We start from the raw sequence: 21,541 nt of genomic DNA on the forward strand, positions 1-21,541 counted from the left end.
AAAAGGGAGTGGGTTCCCCCCAGTCCATTACCAGGCCCTTCGGGTCTGGTATGGATATTAAGGGGAACCTTGTGCCAAATTTAAAAAAAAATGGTGCGGGGGTCCCCCCAAATCCACACAAAGCCCTTCAGGTCTGGTATGTATATGAAGGGGAAACCTGCGCAAAAATGTAAAAAAAAATGGTGTGGGGTACCCCCCAAAATCCATACCAGGCCCTTCAGGTCTGGTGTGGATTTTTAGGGGAACTGTCTGACGGTGAGAACTTGGCTCCCATGGCTGCTCCACACCTCTGGAGGAACCAGTCTCCATTGAAAGTGAAAAAATTGTGTGTCAAGAGATATTGTAGGATATCTAAAACAAAAAGTCTGTCCTCAATGTTATACTGTGTGCCTCGTTCCAAACAGAACGCTATTCACATGTGATGTCTCGAGTTTATATTCCTGTATTCCACATGAGAAAGCTCTGGAGGTCATAGCATTCTATTTTGGAATGAGGCACATAGTAAAACACGGCGTCACATATATGGTGTTGACAATCCTTTTAGGTCGTCGATTAAACTATTCTATCGCTACATAGATGACCTTATCTTTATTAGGGACAGAGAACTTGGCTCGCTAGAGTTTCTACAACACCTCAATTCGAATGACAGACAATTACAGTTTACAGGACAGTGTAATTCAAGAGATATTGATTTTTTTGGACGTACATCTGTGTGGCTTTGACAATAGCATTCACACCAGTTTGTTCAGGAAACCCATGTCTGGCAATACTTTGCTCATGTCTCAGTCGGGCCACCCCAGACATACCGTCAGGGGTATCCCTGTTGGCCAGTTTTTGAGAATCCGGAGATTGTACAGCGACCAATCATCTTATGAGAAAGAAGCGAGGGCTCTTTACTTGCGGTTTTTACAGAGGGGATATCCCAAATATATGTTAGATAGAGCCTGCGCAATTGCAGATTCCAAAGACAGGTCGGAACTTTTGAGCCAATCCAAATATGGAACAAAAACAAATAGAAAAAACTATTTTTTGACAAAGAGAGACCCACTTTGAGCACATCCTTCAGTAGGGAATTTAATGAGATCAAAACCATTGTACATCAATATTTGCCTATACTGTTTGAAGATAGTGTATGTGCAGACCTCTTGAAGGATGGAATAAATTTCATTCGCAGACGTGCACCTACTTTTGGGCAATTCTTTGTCCCCTAGTTTGTTTGATCCTACCACCTTGAGGTCCACCACTTGGTTGCACTTCAAAGGAAATTATGGTTGCGGTGTGACTGGATGTTCGTGTTGCAAGCACATCATTAAGGGGGATTCAATACGATCCTTCTCTCTAAATAACGCATCAAATCAAATCTTTCTCTGCAACACATGGTATGTCATTGATGTTGTTACATGCAAGTCCTGCAATGTGCAATACTTTGGACTTACCACTAGGAGACTCGGATAGATTTCAAGAAAATTTGTACAGCATTGAGAAAAATGTTTCCACAAATGTTGCTAGACACTTCAACCAATACCATAATGGCAGCAGTACCTTTGCAGGTATACAGATTCTAGAAAAAGTCTTGACGCCTATTAGTGGAGGATATGTTTTCAAACTTCTCTGAAAAAGGGAGGTTTTTTGGATTTTTTATTTTAATACCAGAAAACCTTTTGGAATAAACCATGAATGGGACATCACACATTTTTATAATTAGTTTAGTTTTTGTTCCATCCAGGTCTATATATTTTTGTATGCATGCAGTGCATGTGAATAATTTCAGACATGCATGTGTGTGTATATATAATACATCAATTCCATATCTTTTCCCATTATTTTGTCACTGTTGCGATTTGTACATTCTGATGTTTATATTTTATACCGGAATCCATTGCTTCTTGTTACTAGGCTCCTTTTGTCCTTATGTCTTTCGTAGATTTGACTTTTGATGGCTACTCTTTCATCACCAGTCAGCAGCATGTGTTTTTCACATCAATAGTCCGATTACATTGAGGCTCAGTTTAGCTGAACAAAGTTTTTTGGTTCTGAACTTTTACTACCCAGTGTGATTTTGCTTTATACATCTATTTACATACACAGCTATGAATGTTTATCATGTGTGCATAGACATTTTGTCATGTATTCAATAAACAAGTGTTTTGGGTTAATCCTTTTTGGGCATTCATAAGCCTGGATTTGGACAATGTTGTGTTTTTTCTATGCTTTATTGTCCTTTTCTTTACTTTTCTTCTTTTTCGTTTGCTTGTGACTTAATTTTGGATAAATGACAGCAAGCTTACATATATATTTGTACATATATGTGTGTGTGTATATAAATAAAATATCTGTAAACAATTGGTGTGCTACTGTCAACCTTTGATAAATGCACAGTCAGTGCCACCTAAACACATAATAGATGTGCCAGTGTTCACATAAAGTGAGCCAAAAATAGTGAATAAATCAATACAGTGTGAATCTTCCATTTCAAAATATGATAATCCAATAATAATGACCGCCTATGAAATACCCAGTCACATTCCAACAATCTAGGCACAAAGAGTCTCTGGAATCCTCACATACATGTGATGATAAAATTTACTCCAATCTGCGGTGAATAACAGTAAGGTTCTTCAAACCCCTTGTAAATAACTGTAATCCTCGATACAAATGATTCCTTTCACCATGGATGCCGATTATCAAAAAGAATATAAATAATATTGCGCGATATTGTAAGAACAACTGAGCTACCCTGTTTCCCCTAAAATAAGACCTAGTGTGATTGTCGGTGATAGCTGCAATAAAAGCCCTACCCCCCAAATAAGCCCTAGTTAAAGTCCTTGTAGGTCTTCTTTTCAGGGTAGGGCTTATGTTTGAGGAAACAGAGTAGGGCTTATTTGGGTGGTAGGGCTTATATTGCAGCCAACACCGACAATCACGCTAGGTCTTATTTTAGGGGAAACAGGGTATGTAAGGCTAAGATGGATACACTCACATGTGTCCAGGTAAAACAGGTGTGTTAGTAACAGTCAGGCTCGTAGGCTTACTCCTCCTCACAGCACCTCTGTGTAGCTCAGCACTGGGATGACGTGACTGGCTCCTCCTTCCGATGCGTTGCATCACAGGTCACGTGACTTTTTCAAGGGAAGCTAAATACATTTGAGAAACTATTGTCATAAAAAACCCAATCAGGGGTAGTAAAAATGGGTCATGGGAAAGAGCCCTTCCACTTGTCCTCTCCTTCGTTGAGTTTTCTCAAACCCTTTGGCAAGCTTATGATCCATATTTTTGAAGGCTGCTTAGTAATTAAGAATATACTTTTATAAAGCATTATATCTGAAAGTCACCAGTGACTGCTCCATTTGTGCACATGCTTGTATTAATTGTAGTTTACATTTTTCCCCTTCCCTGCTGAAGGTATATTAGAAGATAATGAAATGAAAGCAATGCTTGAAGTATTACTAGGTGTGTCAGGAAATATATAGTCTTTGAAAATGCATAAAGCTTTGTGGTAGTGGGACATTATATTTAAGAAAGCCACAATAAAGTTTATAAGCAACACACCTGCCACTTGTATGCATTTAGTATGTAGTATATGATTCCTTCAAATAAAGTCTCTGTTCAACAGAATGAAGAGCACTGGTGTTACAAAGTGCCATGAAGATTTGTACAGACTTAAATTGATGCTATTTAGTATATTTATTATCTATTATAGATAGAATATGAGGTTTACAAAACACACATTGCCTTATGTAGCAAGTAAAAAAATTAAGAGGCTGATTTGTTGCAATAGACAACGCAGTGACATCCTTTTCAAATTCCTTAGATGTGGTCCATACCCTCATGGTTGGTAATCTATGAATCATGGCAGTCTCTGAGGTAATCTCTGCCAATGTCTGCATCTAATTGTTCACTGGACACTACGGGATATTTTGAATGTTCAAATCTGGGTCCGTAGTTGTCTCATTAATGCAATATTGACAAGAATTTACTTTTTTTAATCACAGTTAAATGAAATGTGTTTACATATGTTAAATATTTTCTTCTTCCAGAACATGAAGTCTGTGGCTTTAATTTATGCTGTTGGTTTGTTGCTGATCCTTGGGACATCTGGATTGCAGGAGACAGAAACTCAAGCAGGTAATATAATTCAATCCATAATTATATAAAGAACTGGAGGCCAAGTGCCGTAGCTGCCAAAGCTATGTGGAATGGATGCATTTAATTATAATGTCTTTTTACTTTGGGGTAACATGGTGGGGTTGATGTACTAGAGGAGAAGAAATGAATTTATAAAAGTAGAGAAGAGGGAAAATGTATTTATGAGATGAAATGGGGTGTAAGGGAGGGGAAAAGGGAAAAAAGGGGGGAAATGAAGGTGGCAGAGAGGGATTGGGAGATAAGAGTGGAAGAAAAAAAAAAAGTGGGAGGGTATGTGGAGAAAAAGGGCATGTTTTATGATGGGGAGACCAAGGAGCTCTATGCATGCTGCTGGGTCTGTGTCACTGGAGAAGAAGAGAAATGATGGCTAGCAAGGCCAGATCGAAGTTATCAGGTGGTAGTGCTCCATCCATGGGTTCAGGATTTGTTTAAAATGTACAACTTTTTCATCTTATATGGCAGTAAGTTTTTTAAGAAAATATTATGTGGGAGACATGCTGGAAGTGTAAAATCATGGATATCCAAGCTTTACCTATGGTCCTTTTCGCTGCTGTGTATTTATGTGTTTTTCTTTTTTAATTGGTGCTTTCTTCTCCCATCAAGTCTTTTGCGTAGTATAGCGTTAAGGTTTTTTGTTTTTCAAATGCTGCATTGCAACACCATAAAAATTGTCTGATAAATTCACATCCAAAAACGTCTAATCCTATGAAAGTACCACCAAATATAGCTGAATGTATCAGGTAGCAAACAGGCACTAAATCAATTTTGGGTATGGGTTGGGATAGCCTTTGAGATACAGGCTGGGACCAAATACCACCAAAATAATACTCTGTAGCTGGCTTCACAGCAGCTAAAGTTGCAGAACCTTTGGCTGTGGATAGCTAAAGGAGGTCTATTCTTCTCTCCAGACTGTTTTGCAAAGTTTAGTTTCCCATTAGTGTAGGTTGGAAGTTGTAATTGCAAATTAGGTGGGAGTTTGGAACAGATATGTGTGATCATGCCTGGGGCATGAGGGTCTGTTCTGCATTTTTTGTAAGGTTGGAGGCTATATTTTCAGTGTCTATTAACCACTTAAGCCCTGGACCAATTGTCAGCCTAAGGACCAGAGGTCTTTTTACAATTTCGCACTGCACTGCTTTAACTGGTAATTGCACGATCATGCAATGTTGTACCCAAACAAAATTTGCGTCCTTTTCTTCCCACAAATAGAGCTTTCTTTTGATGGTATTTGATTGCCTCTGCGATATTTTTTTTTTGCAATATAAAAGGAAAAAGACAGAATTTTTTTTAAAAAAAATATTTTTTCTACTTTTTGTTATAAGAAAAATCGAATAAACTAAATTTTTGTCATACATTTAGGCCAAAATGTATTCAGCCACATGTCTTTAGTAGGGATGAGCTTCGTGTTCGAGTCGAACGTACGTTCGACTCGAACATTGGCTGTTCGTGCGTTCGGCGCAGTGCATTGCTGTCCGATGATTGGCCAAGCATGCACTGTGACCCCACATGCTTGGCCAATCGCAGCGCCGGCAGCGAGGAGAGCATCCTGCCTGTGGCCAATCATAGCTCAGACTGTGTAGTGCACGCCCCACACTATATAAGGCCGCCTTTAAGGCGGCCTCCTGTAGTGTGTTACTTTGCATCTGAAGCAGTGGGTGTTCTGTGTACCTTCAACACAGTACACACCAATCGTTTTTGGCTGATTTCCTATCTTGCTGCTGTGTAGTGGTTGTTGTCTGTGCCCTGACTGCAGTATACACCACTATATTCACCTCACCTATATAGCTAGTGATCTAGCTTTAACCACTTAACAACTGCCCATTGCCGATTAACGGCTTCAGGGCGGTTGTTTAACTCAGAGAGGCCGTTAATTAACGGCCTCCCAGAATTCTGCTCTCGTGTGCCCCGAGGTGTGCGCACTCGAGAGCATCCGTGACCGCCGGGTCCATAGGACCCGGCGCATCACGGTAATGACGGAGTGATCACTTGGAAACAAACCGGCGTCATGTTATGACACCTGTTCCTCCCTCCCCTTTCTGTACCGATCGGTACAGCGGAGGGGAAAGAGATCGGTGTCAGCAGCGATGTGGGCTGCATCTGCAGTGCCCACATCGCTGCTCACCGAATTTAACCCCTCAATTCCCTGCCAATACTCTGCAATACCAGTGCATACTCTGCATTACCCCGCCATTACTCTGCAGTACCCCGCCATTACTCTGCAGTGCAGTACCCCGCCATTACTCTGCAGTGCAGTACCCCGCCATTACTCTGCAGTACCCCGCCATTACTCTGCAGTACCCCGCCATTACTCTGCAGTACCCCGCCATTACTCTGCAGTACCCCGCCATTACTCTGCAGTACCCCGCCATTACTCTGCAGTGCAGTACCCCACCATTACTCTGCAGTGCAGTACCCTGCCATTACTCTGCAGTACCCCGCCATTACTCTGCAGTACCCCGCCATTACTCTGCAGTGCAGTACCCCGCCATTACTCTGCAGTGCAGTACCCCGCCATTACTCTGCAGTGCAGTACCCCGCCATTACTCTGCAGTGCAGTACCCTGCCATTACTCTGCAGTGCAGTACCCTGCCATTACTCTGCAGTACCCTGCCATTACTCTTCAGTACCCCCATTACTCTGCAGTAACCCCCATTACTCTGCAGTACCCCCCAATACTCTGCAGTACCCTGCCATTACTCTGCAGTACCCCGCCATTACTCTGCAGTACCCCCCATTACTCTGCAGTAACCCCCATTACTCTGCAGTACCCCCCAATACTCTGCAGTACCCGCCATTACTCTGCAGTACCCCCAATACTCTGCAGTACCCTGCTATTACTCTGTAGTACCCCGCCAATACCCCGCCAATACTCTGTAATACCCTGCCATAAATTGCCATACCCAGCCATACTCAGAGATACCCAGCCATACACGGTGATACCCTGAAGTACCCAGCCATAGACGACCCCCACCCCTCACCGCCCTCTGGTGCTTCTACCAACTCGCCAGTACGATCAAAGCCAGAATCTTTTTTTTAATTTTTTATTTCAGGCTTCCCAGCCTAGAGGTGAGATGTGGGGTCATATTGACCCCCCAGATTTCACTGTAAAGAGGACCTGTCATCCCATATTCCTATTACAAGGGATGTTTACATTTCTTGTAATAGAAATAAAAGTGATCAAAAATATATTTTTGGGAAAAAAAATGTCAAACTAAAATAAAGTAAAATGAACAATAAAAAAATAAAATAAAAATTAAAGCGCCCATGTCCCCATGTGCTCGCATGTGCCACACATGTGAGGTATCGCCGAGAATGTTAGAGCGAGAGCAATAATTCTAGTCCTAGACCTCCTCTGCAACTCAAAACATGTAACCAGTAAAAAAATATTTAAAGCGTCGCCTATGGGGATTTTTTAAGTAGCGACGTTTGGCGCCATTCCACGGGCATGTGCAATTTTGAAGAGTGACATGTTTGATATCTATTTACTCAGCATAACTTCATCTTTCACTTTATGCAAACATTGGGCTAACAAGTGGTTAATAATAGAGCTTGCAGTCAGTAGTGTTAGGAGATAGTGCGTGCTGTCTGCGTGCTCTGTACCCAGTACATACCGCTATAATATAGGGCAGGCCCCTACTTTCAAACATCCAACTTACAAACATCTCCTACTTGCAAACGCAAGGAGACAGCAGCAAGTGAGATGAAAAAAGATGGACGACAAAACAAAATTATACAGGGGTGATAATCCTTCCCTATGTTTTCCAAAAAGCTTAAAGATATTTTTTTTGACTGGAGCTACACTTTAAAAATGTACCGGTTGAAAATGACAAACAGATTCAACTTAACACAACAAACCTACACAGTCCCTGTCTTGTTTGCACCGCCTGTATACTGCTGTTCTGAGTATATAGGGCCTGGGGGCCACACGCATTTCCTTTTTTTAATATGGGTACGGGGTTCCCCTTAATATGTGTACAAGACCCAAATAGGCTGGTAATGGGCAGGGAGGGCTACCCATGCCATTTTTCTGAATGATTTTCAACCATATTGCAGGAACCAGATATAACATTAAAACCGCAAGCAGTTTTAAATGGTGTTATTTCCGTTTAATGTCATTTTGTGCAGGGACTGTTCTAAACACGGGAAACACGTGGCACTTCACAGGCATACTATAGACACCCCCCAGGCACCATATTTAAAGGAATATTTCACTTTTTTTTTTCACTTTAATCGTCATTAAAATCACTGCTCCCGCCAAAACGGTAGTTTTTAAAACTTTTTTTTGCAGTGACCCATGTCCCCTGAGGCAGGAGGCAGGTCGCCAAACCCTTTTTAGCACACTATCTTGCATATTAGCCGTTAAAATTAGCACTTTCCAATTCGAACGCTCGAGTCCCATAGACTTCAATGGGGTTCTAACGTTCGTACCGAACGCGGGGGTCGTTCGCAAGTTCTGGTGCGAACCGAACCGGGGGGTGTTCGGCTCATCCCTAGTCTTTAGTAAAAAACGAAATGATATATTGCTCACACATGCCATAGTTATATGTGGAATTGCACCCCAAAATATATTCTGCTGCTTCTCCTGAGTACGGGGATACCACATATGTGGGACTTTTTGGGAGTCTAGCCGCGTACGGCACCCCGAAAACCAATCACTGCCTTCAGGATTTCTAAGGGTGCAAATTTTTGATTTCACTCCTCACTACCTATCGCAGTTTCGAAGGCCATAAAATACCAAAATAGCTTAAAACCCCCCCAAATGACCCCATTTTGGAAAGTAGACACCCCAAGCTATTTACTGAGAGGCATGTTGAGTCCATGAAATATTTTATGTTTTGCCACAAGTTGCAGGAATATTACAATTTTTAATTTTTTTTTGCACAAAGTTGTCACTAAATGATATATTGCTCACACATGCTATGGACATAAGTGAAATTACACCCCAAAATAAATTCTGCTGCTTCTTCCTAAGTACGGGGATTCCACATGTGGGGGACTTTTTGGGAGCCTAACCACGTACAGGACCCCGAAAACCAAGCACTGCCTTCCGGATTTAAATATAAAACGCTACCAAAAAAAGCTGTTAGCGATCGCAGGGATCAGGCCTGACTCTGCGAACGCTGCATTTATGTGTTTAGTGTTTTGTAAGTGACAGTGATCGATCGATGCTGGGCGGAGGGGCAAAACGCAGGTGCTAACAGGTATCTGGGCTGATCCTGCTAACAATTCGTTTTTTTGGAACCCTAAACTGCTGGGGACGCTAGTATAGATCTGATCAGATCAGATATTGATCTGTTCAGATTCTATACCACTACGGGAGGTGTATGCTTTGCGCGTGAGTGTTAGCGGTACTGGCACTAACCTAGCGCTGCCTGGGGCGACACAGACCCTGACCCTAAAACCTAATTGATATCACCCGCCGGGTGATCAGGGGGTTAAACCTTTATTGGGTAATAAATGGTGGGTGCCCTGATGCTATAAAAAGCAAACTAACCAGAGTCACCCTTAACACTTATATGGTGATCACTGGTGAAAGGGTTAACTAGGGGCAATCAGGGGGTTAAAATCCTTTATTAGGTAGGATATGGGAATCCCTGACGCTACATAAAAACCTGACGGGGAACCTAAATAACTAATTGGCTATCCAGCATCACCAGTGACACTTATACGGTGATCGCTGGTGAAAGGGTTAACTCTAGGGGCAATCAGGGAGTTAAAACCTTTATTGGGTAGTATATGGGGGTACCTAATGCTATAAAAACCTGGCGGTGAACATAAAAAATAACTAGCTACCTAGCGGCACCAGTGACACTAATGCAGCGATCAGAAAAACGATTGCTTAATGACACTGGCAAAAGGGGGTGAAAGGGTTAACTAGGGGCAATCAGGGGGTTAAAACCTTTATTAGGTAGTATATGGGGTCCCAGACGCTATATAAAAACCTGACGGGGAACCTAAATAACTAAATAACTGGCTAACCAGCATCACCAGTGACACTTATACGGTGATCGCTGGTGAAAGGGTTAACTCTAGGGGCAATCAGGGGGTTAAAACCTTTATTGGGGGTACCTAACGCTATAAAAACCTGGCGGTGAACCTAAAAAAATAACTAGCTACCTAGCGGCACCAATGACACTAATGCAGTGATCAGAAAAATGATTGCTTAGTGACACTGGCAAAAGGGGGTGAAAGGGTTAACTCTAGGGGCAATCAGGGGGTTAAACCTTTATTAGGGGGGTAGGGGGACCTAACACTAACTGCCCTGACACTTTTTACTTTTTACTGTCACAACTGACACTAAATGCAGAGATCAGTAAATAAATGATCACTGCAATCAGTGACACTGTGACTGGGGGGGGGCGGGGGGTGATCGGGGGGCGATTTGTGTGCCTAAGTGTACCTACATGTCAGTGTACTGTTTGGTGCACTTACTACGTGTTCTCCTCGCAGTCCGGTCAAAAAGACCGCCCCGAGGAGAATGACATCACTTCCTCCCTGCCTGTGTTTACACTACACAGGCGGGGGAAGCTTCTCATTCACCAGGAGCGATCGAGAGGGGATGGCCAGAAACCAACGGCCATCCCCTCACCCCGGATCGCTCCTAAAGTGAAACGGACGGCCGCAGCCAGCGGGAGGGGGTCCGATTGGACCCCCCACCCGCTGGAAGTCAAGCACGTACACATACATGCTTGTGCCTGTCGGTGCCATTGTGCCGATGTACATTTACATGCGGCGGTCCTTAAGTTGTTAAAATATGTTTCATTTTTAAGTACCAGATTAATTCCCTAGGTGGAATTGGATGTTTTTTCTTATATGTTTCAAAAGACACAAATTACAACAACCAATTTTGAAAACAGACCTCAAAGTCCACACCTAGCATAGTTAACCGAAGATGAATAATAATTCCGGAGCCCACAGCAGAAAACCTCAAGACACACCTTCTGTAAAAAAATATCTAATTTTATAGAGCTGTTATGATATATATTTATAGACGACATATATATCTGACTTAAGCAGCTAACTTTATAACAAAGATAAAATTATATAGAACGTCCTGTCAGCCTCCACTAACAATAATAAACCAATAAATCCTCTTTGAATCAGCTGCAAGCGGTAAATATGTCTCATAAACCATGTAAAAGTACTAAAATCGCATTAAAAATGCTGCGCTATCAACGGTATAAGCATAAAGCCTTTGAACTGGTAAAAATATATCCTCTACACCGTGGTAATAATAATTTATATAAAATATATAAAATAACAAGTGATTAATAGCCAAATAATAAAGTGACAATGTAAAGCAAATAAGTCCGTGGGAAGCTAAATAGATCCAAATACTGTAATTATAAAAAAGTGCTTAAGTGCACTGTGCAAAGTTCAAATTGATCCATTTTACAGGTGCTCCACACTCCATGCGATTCAGTATGCTGTGAAAGTGATGCGATAATCAGACGCTGTGTTTTCACTCAGGTGCTCCCCCCCATGTAATGAAGGCTCACCTTAAGGTGTGTGACCTTGCTGTTGAGCTTGGTCAATACATGCTTTAGAACCACTACAGGGTTCAACAGTGTGTCCGGGATCTTGGATCAATCGTCAATGTGCCTCAGTAAATCAATGAAAAAAGGAACTCCTAGTATAGTATGCTTATGCAATTTATTGAAACAAAAATAAACAGGTCCCACACAGGGTACTCACAATATGCAGGCGCTTCAGTGCGCCATTCTACAGCAAGCAAAAAAAACAAATTGTTGTAACCGGCCGGTAACGGGATGGTATGCTGATGAGGGGAAAGCCCAGGTAGTAGGGGGAATCTGCACTGCATAGAGAGATTAGGGCATTCCCATGCACGCCTGGAACACCCTCTGTGCATGCCTATGCAAGTATGCAGTCTCCAGATGGATTTATCCTGTAATTAGTGATACAGGTGTATTTAGCCTGTCATTAATAGTATATGAATGCAGACTTTTGCAGGGAACACCGAAACCTTATATGCATGGCTTAGATGTGCAACTCACATTTTTTTTAATGCCTCATATCTTGTGTATGTACCCTTTTTCTTATTGTAATTGTGCTTGCTGTTTTGTATGTCTTTTTATGTCTAAAAAAGTTTTTGATAAAAACATAAAATTAATTTGTTATAAAAAGTAAAGGAATGAAAGAGGGGAATTTTTTTAGCGGTGCAAAGTATAACAGTGATATACACAAAATATACTAAAAATTCATGTTATTTTATTACATATACATTAAAAGGACATAGGAATACAAAATTATGCAAACAGTTGTATACACATGATTACTGAAGTGAAAGGATCCCGGTAGTGGGTGTTGGCAGGATAATCGCACTTGTTCCCGACATGTTTCGCAATGTGCTTCTTCAAGGGAAAGATGCAACTGTTTCCCTTGAAGAAGCACATTGCGAAACATGTCGGGAACAAGTGCGATTATCCTGCCAACACCCACTACCGGGATCCTTTCAGTTCAGTAATCATGTGTATACAACTGTTTGCATAATTTTGTATTCCTATGTCCTTTTAATGTATATGTAATAAAATAACATGAATTTTTTGTATATTTTGTGTATATCACTGTTATACTTTGCACCGCTAAAAAAATTCCCCTCTTTCATTCCTTTACTTTTTATAACATATTTATCGGGGGATGAGGTGCCTAACCCGACTAGGTGTCACTGGGGTATGGGACTAAATCATTTCCATAAAATTAATTTGTCAAGATGGAAGCATGGGGGCAACTAAAGCTGACCTATTTTTCAAAATTGCTAGATGCCAGTTATAAGGAAACAGGCATGCTAGTCAGGTAATGAGTAAATACTACGCTGTGCTATAAATATGATCTCATCAAAAATAAAATAAATATAAAAGGTATTGGATCAATATAAAATACAGCAGCTAAAATCAAAATAGATTATTAAATAATTAAATTGAAAAGTGCTGTGCAAGGTATTATGTACTATACACCCAATATTGGATACCAAATGCATACATAACATAAAAACACACAAATATTGACCAAAGGTAAAGTGCCAGTGAATAAAAAATAAAATAAGGGAGCGTAAACTCAAATGCACAGTAAATGTATAGTGCTCATGTGAAAAAACATATAAATTCATAATTAAAAATGAAGAAGACGTGGGGATGGGATTTTTACGGTGCCATATATAATTTATACAGAGAAGAAGGATTTTTTGTGGAAAGAAATGTATTTAATAAAAACAATATATTTTATTGATACAATTAAAATAGCACATATGGTGCATTGTTAACAATTTACATAATATTTAGAGGGTCCTGGATACATGAGTGTTGAGGTACTTGCAACAATTCATCCCCACATGTTTCGCAATAGCTTCCTCAGGGGATGTACAAGCCCTGGCCAGATCAACCCTCAAATGCACAAAGCATCCGCCTCAGTGTGTTAAAAGTGTGTGTCACCCTGCACCCAGTGTGGGCCGTTCCGCAAAGGGGGACACACATGGTGAGTTTGTGAATAACTTTATATCCAATTAAATTGGGACTGCTGATGTTAGCAAAAAGCGCAATTTTTTTTAATCAACCACACTATGAGTGCATTACTCAAGGGATCAGTGTTTCCACCTATGTGTCCAAAGACACATTCAGCATTTGCTCCGTCTAACTCCACCGTCAGCTACACATACGGTCCCTCCATTTCTCGATTGGCCTAAGACTCCCTGGCCAATCAGGTCTCAGGACCCGCTTCCAGATTGGCCAGTAGTAGAAGCAGGAAGACATTAGCAAATAGGGGAAAGGGGTGTAAAGCCCAGCTTATACAAAGGGATAAATCAGCAAGTAAGCAAGAGAAATAGTGTAGTTGCTATGAGTAACCAAGTACTAGTTCAAGACACAAGCAACCAGTTGTTAAGCATAAGTACCTGGTAAAGGTGACAGGTCCACCGGTAGCAAGGGAGTTGATTTTTTGGCTCCCTTCCTAGTGGTCACTATCACCTTTACCAGGTACAGGAAGGTACAGGAAGGAAGGCGTTAACAATTGTGCAGGGTCCAATCGATATTAAAGATGACCCTGGTTATGAGTAGAAAATTAAAGATTCACAGCCATATACCAGAATACAAGATGAATTTGTAGCCTATACTTCATGGCTTTAAGGGCATGTATTGATTGAAACAGGGTTTCCCAACCCCTGGCCTGCTGGCTGGCCCTCTGATGTGGCCTGCCAACTCCTGCTCTAGGATGGCGGGTTGACAAGCCCAGATCGTGGGTTCCCGACCCGTCATCCCCGAGCATCAATGTGAAGAATGGACTTGGCACTAGAGAAAGAGCCGATGCTTCCTGTATAGTGCCGGCTCCTGTCACAGACAGAGTGATACAAAATGTACTCCGCCTGTGACAGGAGCGATACAGGAAGCATCAGCTCTACTCTCTACTGGAGCCGCATGCTTCGCCCAGTGCTGGCTTCTGTCACACTGATGCTTGAGGATGGTGGGTTGGGAACCAGCCAGCAGTACTCGCCAGCATTGCCTGCCAACCGTACCCACCAGCAGTACCAGCCGGCAGTTCTATGCAGCAGTACCCACCAACAGTACTTGCCAACAGTACCAGCCAGCAGCACCAGCCCTGGAGGACAGCCAGCAGTAGCCACCAGCCATACCAACTTGGGGGACAGCAGCAGCCAGCAATAGCAGCCAGCAATATCTGCAGGAATGCTGAGGAAGAAGTGAAGATTGAGTTCAGTTTGGTCCCTTTCACACGATCAGTTCGATTGAGCCCACCTGTCTGTTTTTCAGGTGGACCCAATCAGACCCTCCGTTCACTTCCATAGAGCTGCAGATGTAAACAGACTTGCGTCCGTTTACATCGTTTCCGTTTACATCGTGTCCGTTTAAACCAGCCTAGCTCCAATCCGATCCGCTTAAAAAAACAGAAGGGGATCCTTCCCCTTCTGTTTGGGCTGATTGGATCGGAGGGTCCATAGAGCGGGCTGTGTCAGTGTCTGCTCTGCATGTGCAGACATGGACCTGTCATCTGCCTGCTCCACTCATTGTGGCCCGTGATCTATTACCAAGTCGCTAAAGTAGCCCTCGCTCCTCAAAAGGTTGGGCACCCCTGATTTAAAGGGTCATATTGCGGGGGTAGTGTACAGAATATCTCCAGGTAGCTCCACATTTTGAATGATGTGGAATAAAACTATATTTAGCTGTCAAAGAATTATGTAAATATTATTATTAGGCTACTGAAAGTTCTAATTTAATTAAAAGCATTTTGCTTTAACCAGTTCCCGACTAGCGCACGGCGATGTACATCGGCAGAATGGCACGGGCAGGCATACTGGCGTACAGGTACGTCCAGTTGAATTTGCTGCCCTGCCATCGCGTGTGTGCCGGTCGGGACCCCGTGAGTCCGGTCGTGGTCCCGCGGACTTGATCGCCGAGGGGATACCTGCGATCGTCTCACGGGGAAGGAAAACGGGGAGATGTCGTTGTAAACAACATCTCCCCGTTCTGCCTAGCAACAAGTGACACTGATCTCTGCTTCCTGTGATTGGAGCAGAGATCAGTGTTCACTAGTACACAGCCCAGCCCCCCACAGTTAGTAACACGCCCCTAAGACACACTTAACTCCTACACTGCCACCCCCGGTTAAGCCCTTCACTGCCAGTGTCATTTACACAGGAATCAGTGCATTTGTATAGTACTGATTGCTGTATAAATGACAATGGTCCCAAAAATGTGTAAAAAATGTCCGATGTGTCCGCCATAATGTCGCAGTCACAATAAAAATCGCTGATCGGCGTCATTATTAGTAGAAAAAAATTATTAATAAAAATACCTTAAAACAATCCCCTATTTTGTAAACGCTATAAATTTTGCGCAAACCAATCAATAATCGCTTATTGCAATTTTTTTTTTTACCAAACCACAATCGCACGACCGCACAATTGTCAGTTAAAGCGACGCAGTGCCGAATTGCAAAAAGGGGCCTGGTCCTCTAGCTGGAAAATAGTCAGAGGCTTAAGTGGTTACATTTTTATACGAGAATCATAGGATCTTTGCAAAGTTTTGACTTTTCCAGTGGTTAAATGTAATTAAAAACTATAATTAATGTGGTTTATTACCAGATAGGCACACATGAAACAAACTAAACCCTCCGCATTGTGGTCCAAGTCTAAAGGAAATTACAAAAAAAGTCGCTCTGAATGTAACGTGTTAACAAAAACGTTATATTTTTTATTCTTCAGATTGAGCGTAACCACAAACACCTGTATGTTTCTGATGGAGCTCTCATATATAGAAATGAGATACAGTGAACATTACAAAGAATGAAATTTGGGTTTTGCTACATTTTCTATACTTCACACCCAGGGCTTGTTGACACTATTTGTTGTGACCTGTGTTTTTCCACACTGGATAAGCACAGGTCACAACGTGCTGTGCAGCGAACTGGATGGCAAAGAATTCAAGGCACCTCGCCGCTGTCCTGTGAAATGATTATGGTATCACTATGACACTTCCAATAACATAATAAAACACACTGAAACATGGAGCCAGCACTGTACTAGCCTGCCCGTTAAAACACTGCATTAACATGCAGGCTAGTGTGAACGTAGGCTAAATCCTGAAACATGTATTTAGGCTCCTGGACTTGACTATATCCTTTTTTAAATTGTAGGTTACATCACAAAAAGCTTTCTGAATTCCACAAAAATACCTGGCTATAAGATTACTACTATTTTATGAGAAAAACCTATAGAGGGAAAGTCACCCACAGAGAATAATCTAGCTACCTGTCCAAAAAACATCTTCTAGTAATTGCATAAAACTTACTGGTGGATGTATTTAAGGGGTTCTGCTCACCACAACAATTTCATAAAAATGTAGTATTTGCAGGTAGTATCATGCATTTGTATTCATATCCTTTTAATAAAGAGGAGTTTTGCAAAGCTATAGGCTATATTTTTAATAGTCAGCTTTAATATTAGTTTTATGCAGATAACACAAAAGTAATAATTAGACAACTTTTTTTATACTTCTTGGGGCCTGGGGTTGAATCTACTCCTACTGTGCTCGCAGTGGCCTTTATAGACCGGAGTGCCTCCCTAAGCCAGTACATTTTATAGTTAAAAAGGGCTGGATACTGCACTGCAAACAAACTACCCTGCATGTCTCTGGATGTACCAAAGACACATGTAAGCCTGTCTTATACAGTGCCTTGAAAAAAGTATTCATATCCCTTGAAATTTTCCACATTTTGTCATGTTGCAACCAAAAACACAGTTGCATTTTATTGGGATTTTATGTGATAGATCAACCCAAAACGGCACATAATTGTGAAGTAGAAGGAAAATGATAAATGGTTTTAACATTTTTTTACAAACAAACATGTGAAAAGTGTCGCGTGCATTTGTATTCAGCCCCCCTGAGTCAATACTTTGTAGGATCACCTTTCGCTGCAATTACAGCTGCAAGTCTTTTCGGGTATGTCTCTGCCAGCTTTGCACATCTAGAGAGTGACATTTTTGCCCATTCGTCTTTGCAAAATAGCTCAAGCTCTGTCAGATTGGATCTGAGAGCATCTGTGAACAGCAATTTTCAAGTCTTGCCACAGATTCTCAATTGGATTTAGGTCTGGACTTTGACTGGGCCATTCTAAGCCCTTGTACACACAATCGGAGATTCCGATGGAATGTGTCCGATCGGAGCGTTTTGTTGGATATTCCGACTGTGTGTGGTCTGCATCGGACTGTTTCCGTCGGACCAAATTTTCCAACTTGCCGGAATTATTTTCCGCCAAAATGCTCCGATCGGACATACTCCGATCATGTGTAGAGAATTCCGATCGGACAAAGTGCCACGCATGCTCAGATCAAATTCCTACATCAAAGCTATTGGCTACTAGCCTGAACGTAGTCCCATCGTAACGAAATTACGTCATCACGTTCTCAAAGATCAGATTTTCCAACAACTTTGTCCGACCGTGTGTATGCAACAGTTTCGGACAAGATCCGTCGGACAAAATCCGACGGATTTGGTTGTCGGAATCTCAGACCGTGTGTACAAGGGCTTACACATGAATATGCTACCAGATCTAAACCATTCCAATGTAGCTCTGGTATATGTTTAAGGTCATTGTCCTGCTGGAAGGTGAACCTCCGCCCCAGTCTCAAGTTTTTTGCAGACTCTAACAGGTTTTCTTCTAATATTGCCTTGTATTTGGCACCATTCATCTTCCCATCAACTCTGACCAGCTTTCCTGTCCCTGCTGAAGAAAAGCATCCCGACAACATGATGTTGAAACCACCATGTTTCATGGTGGGGATGGTGTGTTCAGGGTGATGCAGGGGCGGATCCAGGGGGGGGCAACGGGTCAATTGCCCCCTCCGAGAATACCGCCAGCTGATGACAGCACGGCCGGTTCCGCGGGTCCAATCGCGGCCGGTTCCGCGGGTACCCGCGGGCCGGTTCCGTGAGTCCAATCGCGGCTGGTTCCGCGGGTACCCGCGGCCGGTTCCGCGGGTCCAATCGCGGCCGGTTCCGCGGGTCCAATCGCGGCCGGTTCCGCGGGTACCCGCGGCCGGTTCCGCGGGTCCAATCGCGGTCGGTTCCGCGGGTACCCGCGCTGAGTGGACGGGTGAGGGGGGGGGGCAGCTGGTCGGCTTAGGAGGGCTGCTGGCCAATCAGGAAGCCAGCAGGCAGGGGAGCAGGGAGATGACATCATCTCTCACTGCCCTGCATCCCTCCAGTCCTGCCCTCACTGTGTAGGAAGCTGTGTGCAGCAGAGAGATTGCATCATCTCTCTGCTGCCTATCTTCACTCTGGGACCCAACAAAAGACCACCAGTAGGTGACAATCCGCAATGTGTGGCAGGCTACGTGGCAAGTGGCAATCCGCAATGTGTGGCAGACTACGTGGCAAGTGGCAATCCACAATGTGTGGCAGGTGACGTGGCAAGTGACAATCCGCAATGTGTAGCAGGTGACGTGGCAAGTGACAATCCGCAATGTGTGGCAGGTGACGTGGCAAGTGACAATCCGCAATGTGTGGCAGGCTACGTGGCAAGTGGCAATCCGCAATGTGTGGCAGGTGACGTGGCAAGTGACAATCCGCAATGTGTGGCAGGTGACGTGGCAAGTAACAATCCGCAATGTGTGGCAGACTACGTGGCAAGTGGCAATCCACAATGTGTGGCAGACTACGTGGCAAGTGGCAATCCGCAATCTGTGGCAGGTGACGTGGCAAGTGACAATCCGCAATGTGTGGCAGGTGACGTGGCAAGTGACAATCCGCAATGTGTGGCAGGCTACGTGGCAAGTGACAATCCGCAATGTGTGGCAGGTGACGTGGCAAGTGGCAATCCGCAATGTGTGGCAGGCAACGTGGCAAGTGACAATCCGCAATGTGTGGCAGGTGACGTGGCAAGTGACAATCCGCAATGTGTGGCAGGCTACGTGGCAAGTGACAATCCGCAATGTGTGGCAGGCAACGTGGCAAGTGACAATCCGCAATGTGTGGCAGGTGACGTGGCAAGTGACAATCCCCAATGTGTGGCAGGTGACGTGGCAAGTGGCAATCCGCAATGTGTGGCAGGCTACGTGGCAATCCGCATCTGGTGGCAGGCGACGTGGCAAGTGACAATCCGCAATGTGTGGCAGGTGACGTGGCAAGTCACAATCCGCAATGTGTGGCAGGTGACGTGGCAAGTGGCAATCTGCAATGTGTGGCAGGCTACGTGGCAAGTGACAATCCGCAATGTGTGGCAGGTGACATGGCAAGTAACAATCCGCATTTGGTGACAAGTGACAATCCACATTTGGTGGCAGGCGACATGGCAAGTGACATCCTCAGGGCTCCCACTGATTCTGCAATATGGTGAGTTGAACCATTTAATTTTATATTACAATGTATTAATAGAAATAATGCGCTTCAATCATCCTGACACCATAACAACCATGGTGCCGTAATGATTGAAGCGCCAATACCAGCCATTTCCCATATAAATTGCCCCCCAAAAACATATTTTATAGCAGTGCCCCTCCCGAGATTAGACTCTGGATCCGCCCCTGGGGTGATGTGCAGTGTTAGTTTTCCACCACACATAAGATTTTGCTTTTAGGCCAAAAAGTTCAATTTAGGTCTCATCTGACCAGAGCACCTTCTACCACATGTTTGCTGTGTCCCCTACATGGCTTTTTGGAAACTGCAAATGGACTTCTTATGGCTTTCTTTCAACAATGGCTTTCTTCTTGTCACTCTTCCATAAAGGGCAGATTTGTGGAGTGCATAACTAATAGTTGCCCCGTGGAAAGATTCTCCCATCTGAGCTGTGGATCTCTGCTGCTCCTCCAGAGTTACCATGGGCCTCTTAGCTGCTTCTCTGATTAATGCTCTCCTTGACCGGCCTGCCAGATTAGTTGGACGGCCATGTCTTGGTAGGTTTGCAGTTGTGCCTTACACTTTCCATGTTCGGATGATGAATTGAACAGTGCTCCGTGAGATGTTTAAAGCTTGGGATATTTTACTTATATCCTAACTCTGCTTTTAACTCCTCTACAACTTTATCCCTGACCGGCCTGGGGTGTACCTTGGATTTCGTGATGCTGTTTGTTCACTAAACTAAACCTCTGAGGGCTTCACAGAACAGCTGTATTTATACTGAGATTAAATTACACACAGGTGGACTCTATTTACTAATTGGGTGATTTCTGAAGGCAATTGATTCCACTAGATTTTAGTTAGGGTATCAGAGAAAGGGGGGCTGAAAACAAATGCACGTTTTTTAGATATTAATCCTCTTCACAATTATGTGCCACTTTGTGTTGGTCTATCACATAAAATCCCCCAAATATACATTTACGTTTTTGGTTGTAACATGGTAAAATGTGGAAAATTTCAAGGGGTATGAGCACTTTTTCAAGACACTGTACATCTCCACAATGTGCAACCCTAGTGTACACAATGAGAGCACAGAACATGGAACCCATATAACCATTAACCAAACTGACATCAGCTGACCTTAAGACTTCCTATGGTACTGGCACGTGAAAAGCCCAGACAAACTTCAGATGGAGGCTTTTCATGTACATAAACCAAGTGCAATAAACTTGCAGCAGCCATAAGCCTGCCTTGAGTAGTACTGTTTGCCACTATTTTGTAAACTTGTGGTAGCCTGAGTGTGTGTGTGTGTGTACATCAAAAGTTACATTGTTTTGGGTCGATATGTCCTTGCCATTGACATCAGTTATCAATTACTAATGTCAGAGTATCCCACATTTATTAGGTGAAATTGTTTTCCATCGGAGATCACATCAGGAATTATTTGAGTATCATTGAAATATTTTGTCACAGATCTGCTGCTAAATAACATTTAGTAAATAAAATTGTAAATACATTTAAAGAGCAGAATTTCT

General features: G+C 43.0%; 1 protein-coding gene across 1 annotated transcript in view; it reads left to right on the plus strand.

The window, feature by feature from the left end:
• ITGB7 (integrin subunit beta 7) overlaps positions 1–21,541 on the plus strand; it is a 132,686-nt gene that overhangs the window by 19,947 nt on the left and 91,198 nt on the right. Inside the window, exon 3 of the mRNA XM_077483870.1 lies at positions 4,038–4,125. Coding sequence (XP_077339996.1) covers positions 4,041–4,125 — 85 coding nt within the window. The 5' untranslated portion in view covers positions 4,038–4,040. The remainder of the gene's footprint in view (positions 1–4,037; positions 4,126–21,541) is intronic.

The sequence above is a fragment of the Lithobates pipiens genome, unplaced genomic scaffold, assembly GCF_037356315.1.
Source record: "Lithobates pipiens isolate NorthernLeopardFrog02 unplaced genomic scaffold, aLitPip1_a1.2 Scaffold_16, whole genome shotgun sequence".
Lineage (NCBI taxonomy): Eukaryota > Metazoa > Chordata > Amphibia > Anura > Ranidae > Lithobates > Lithobates pipiens.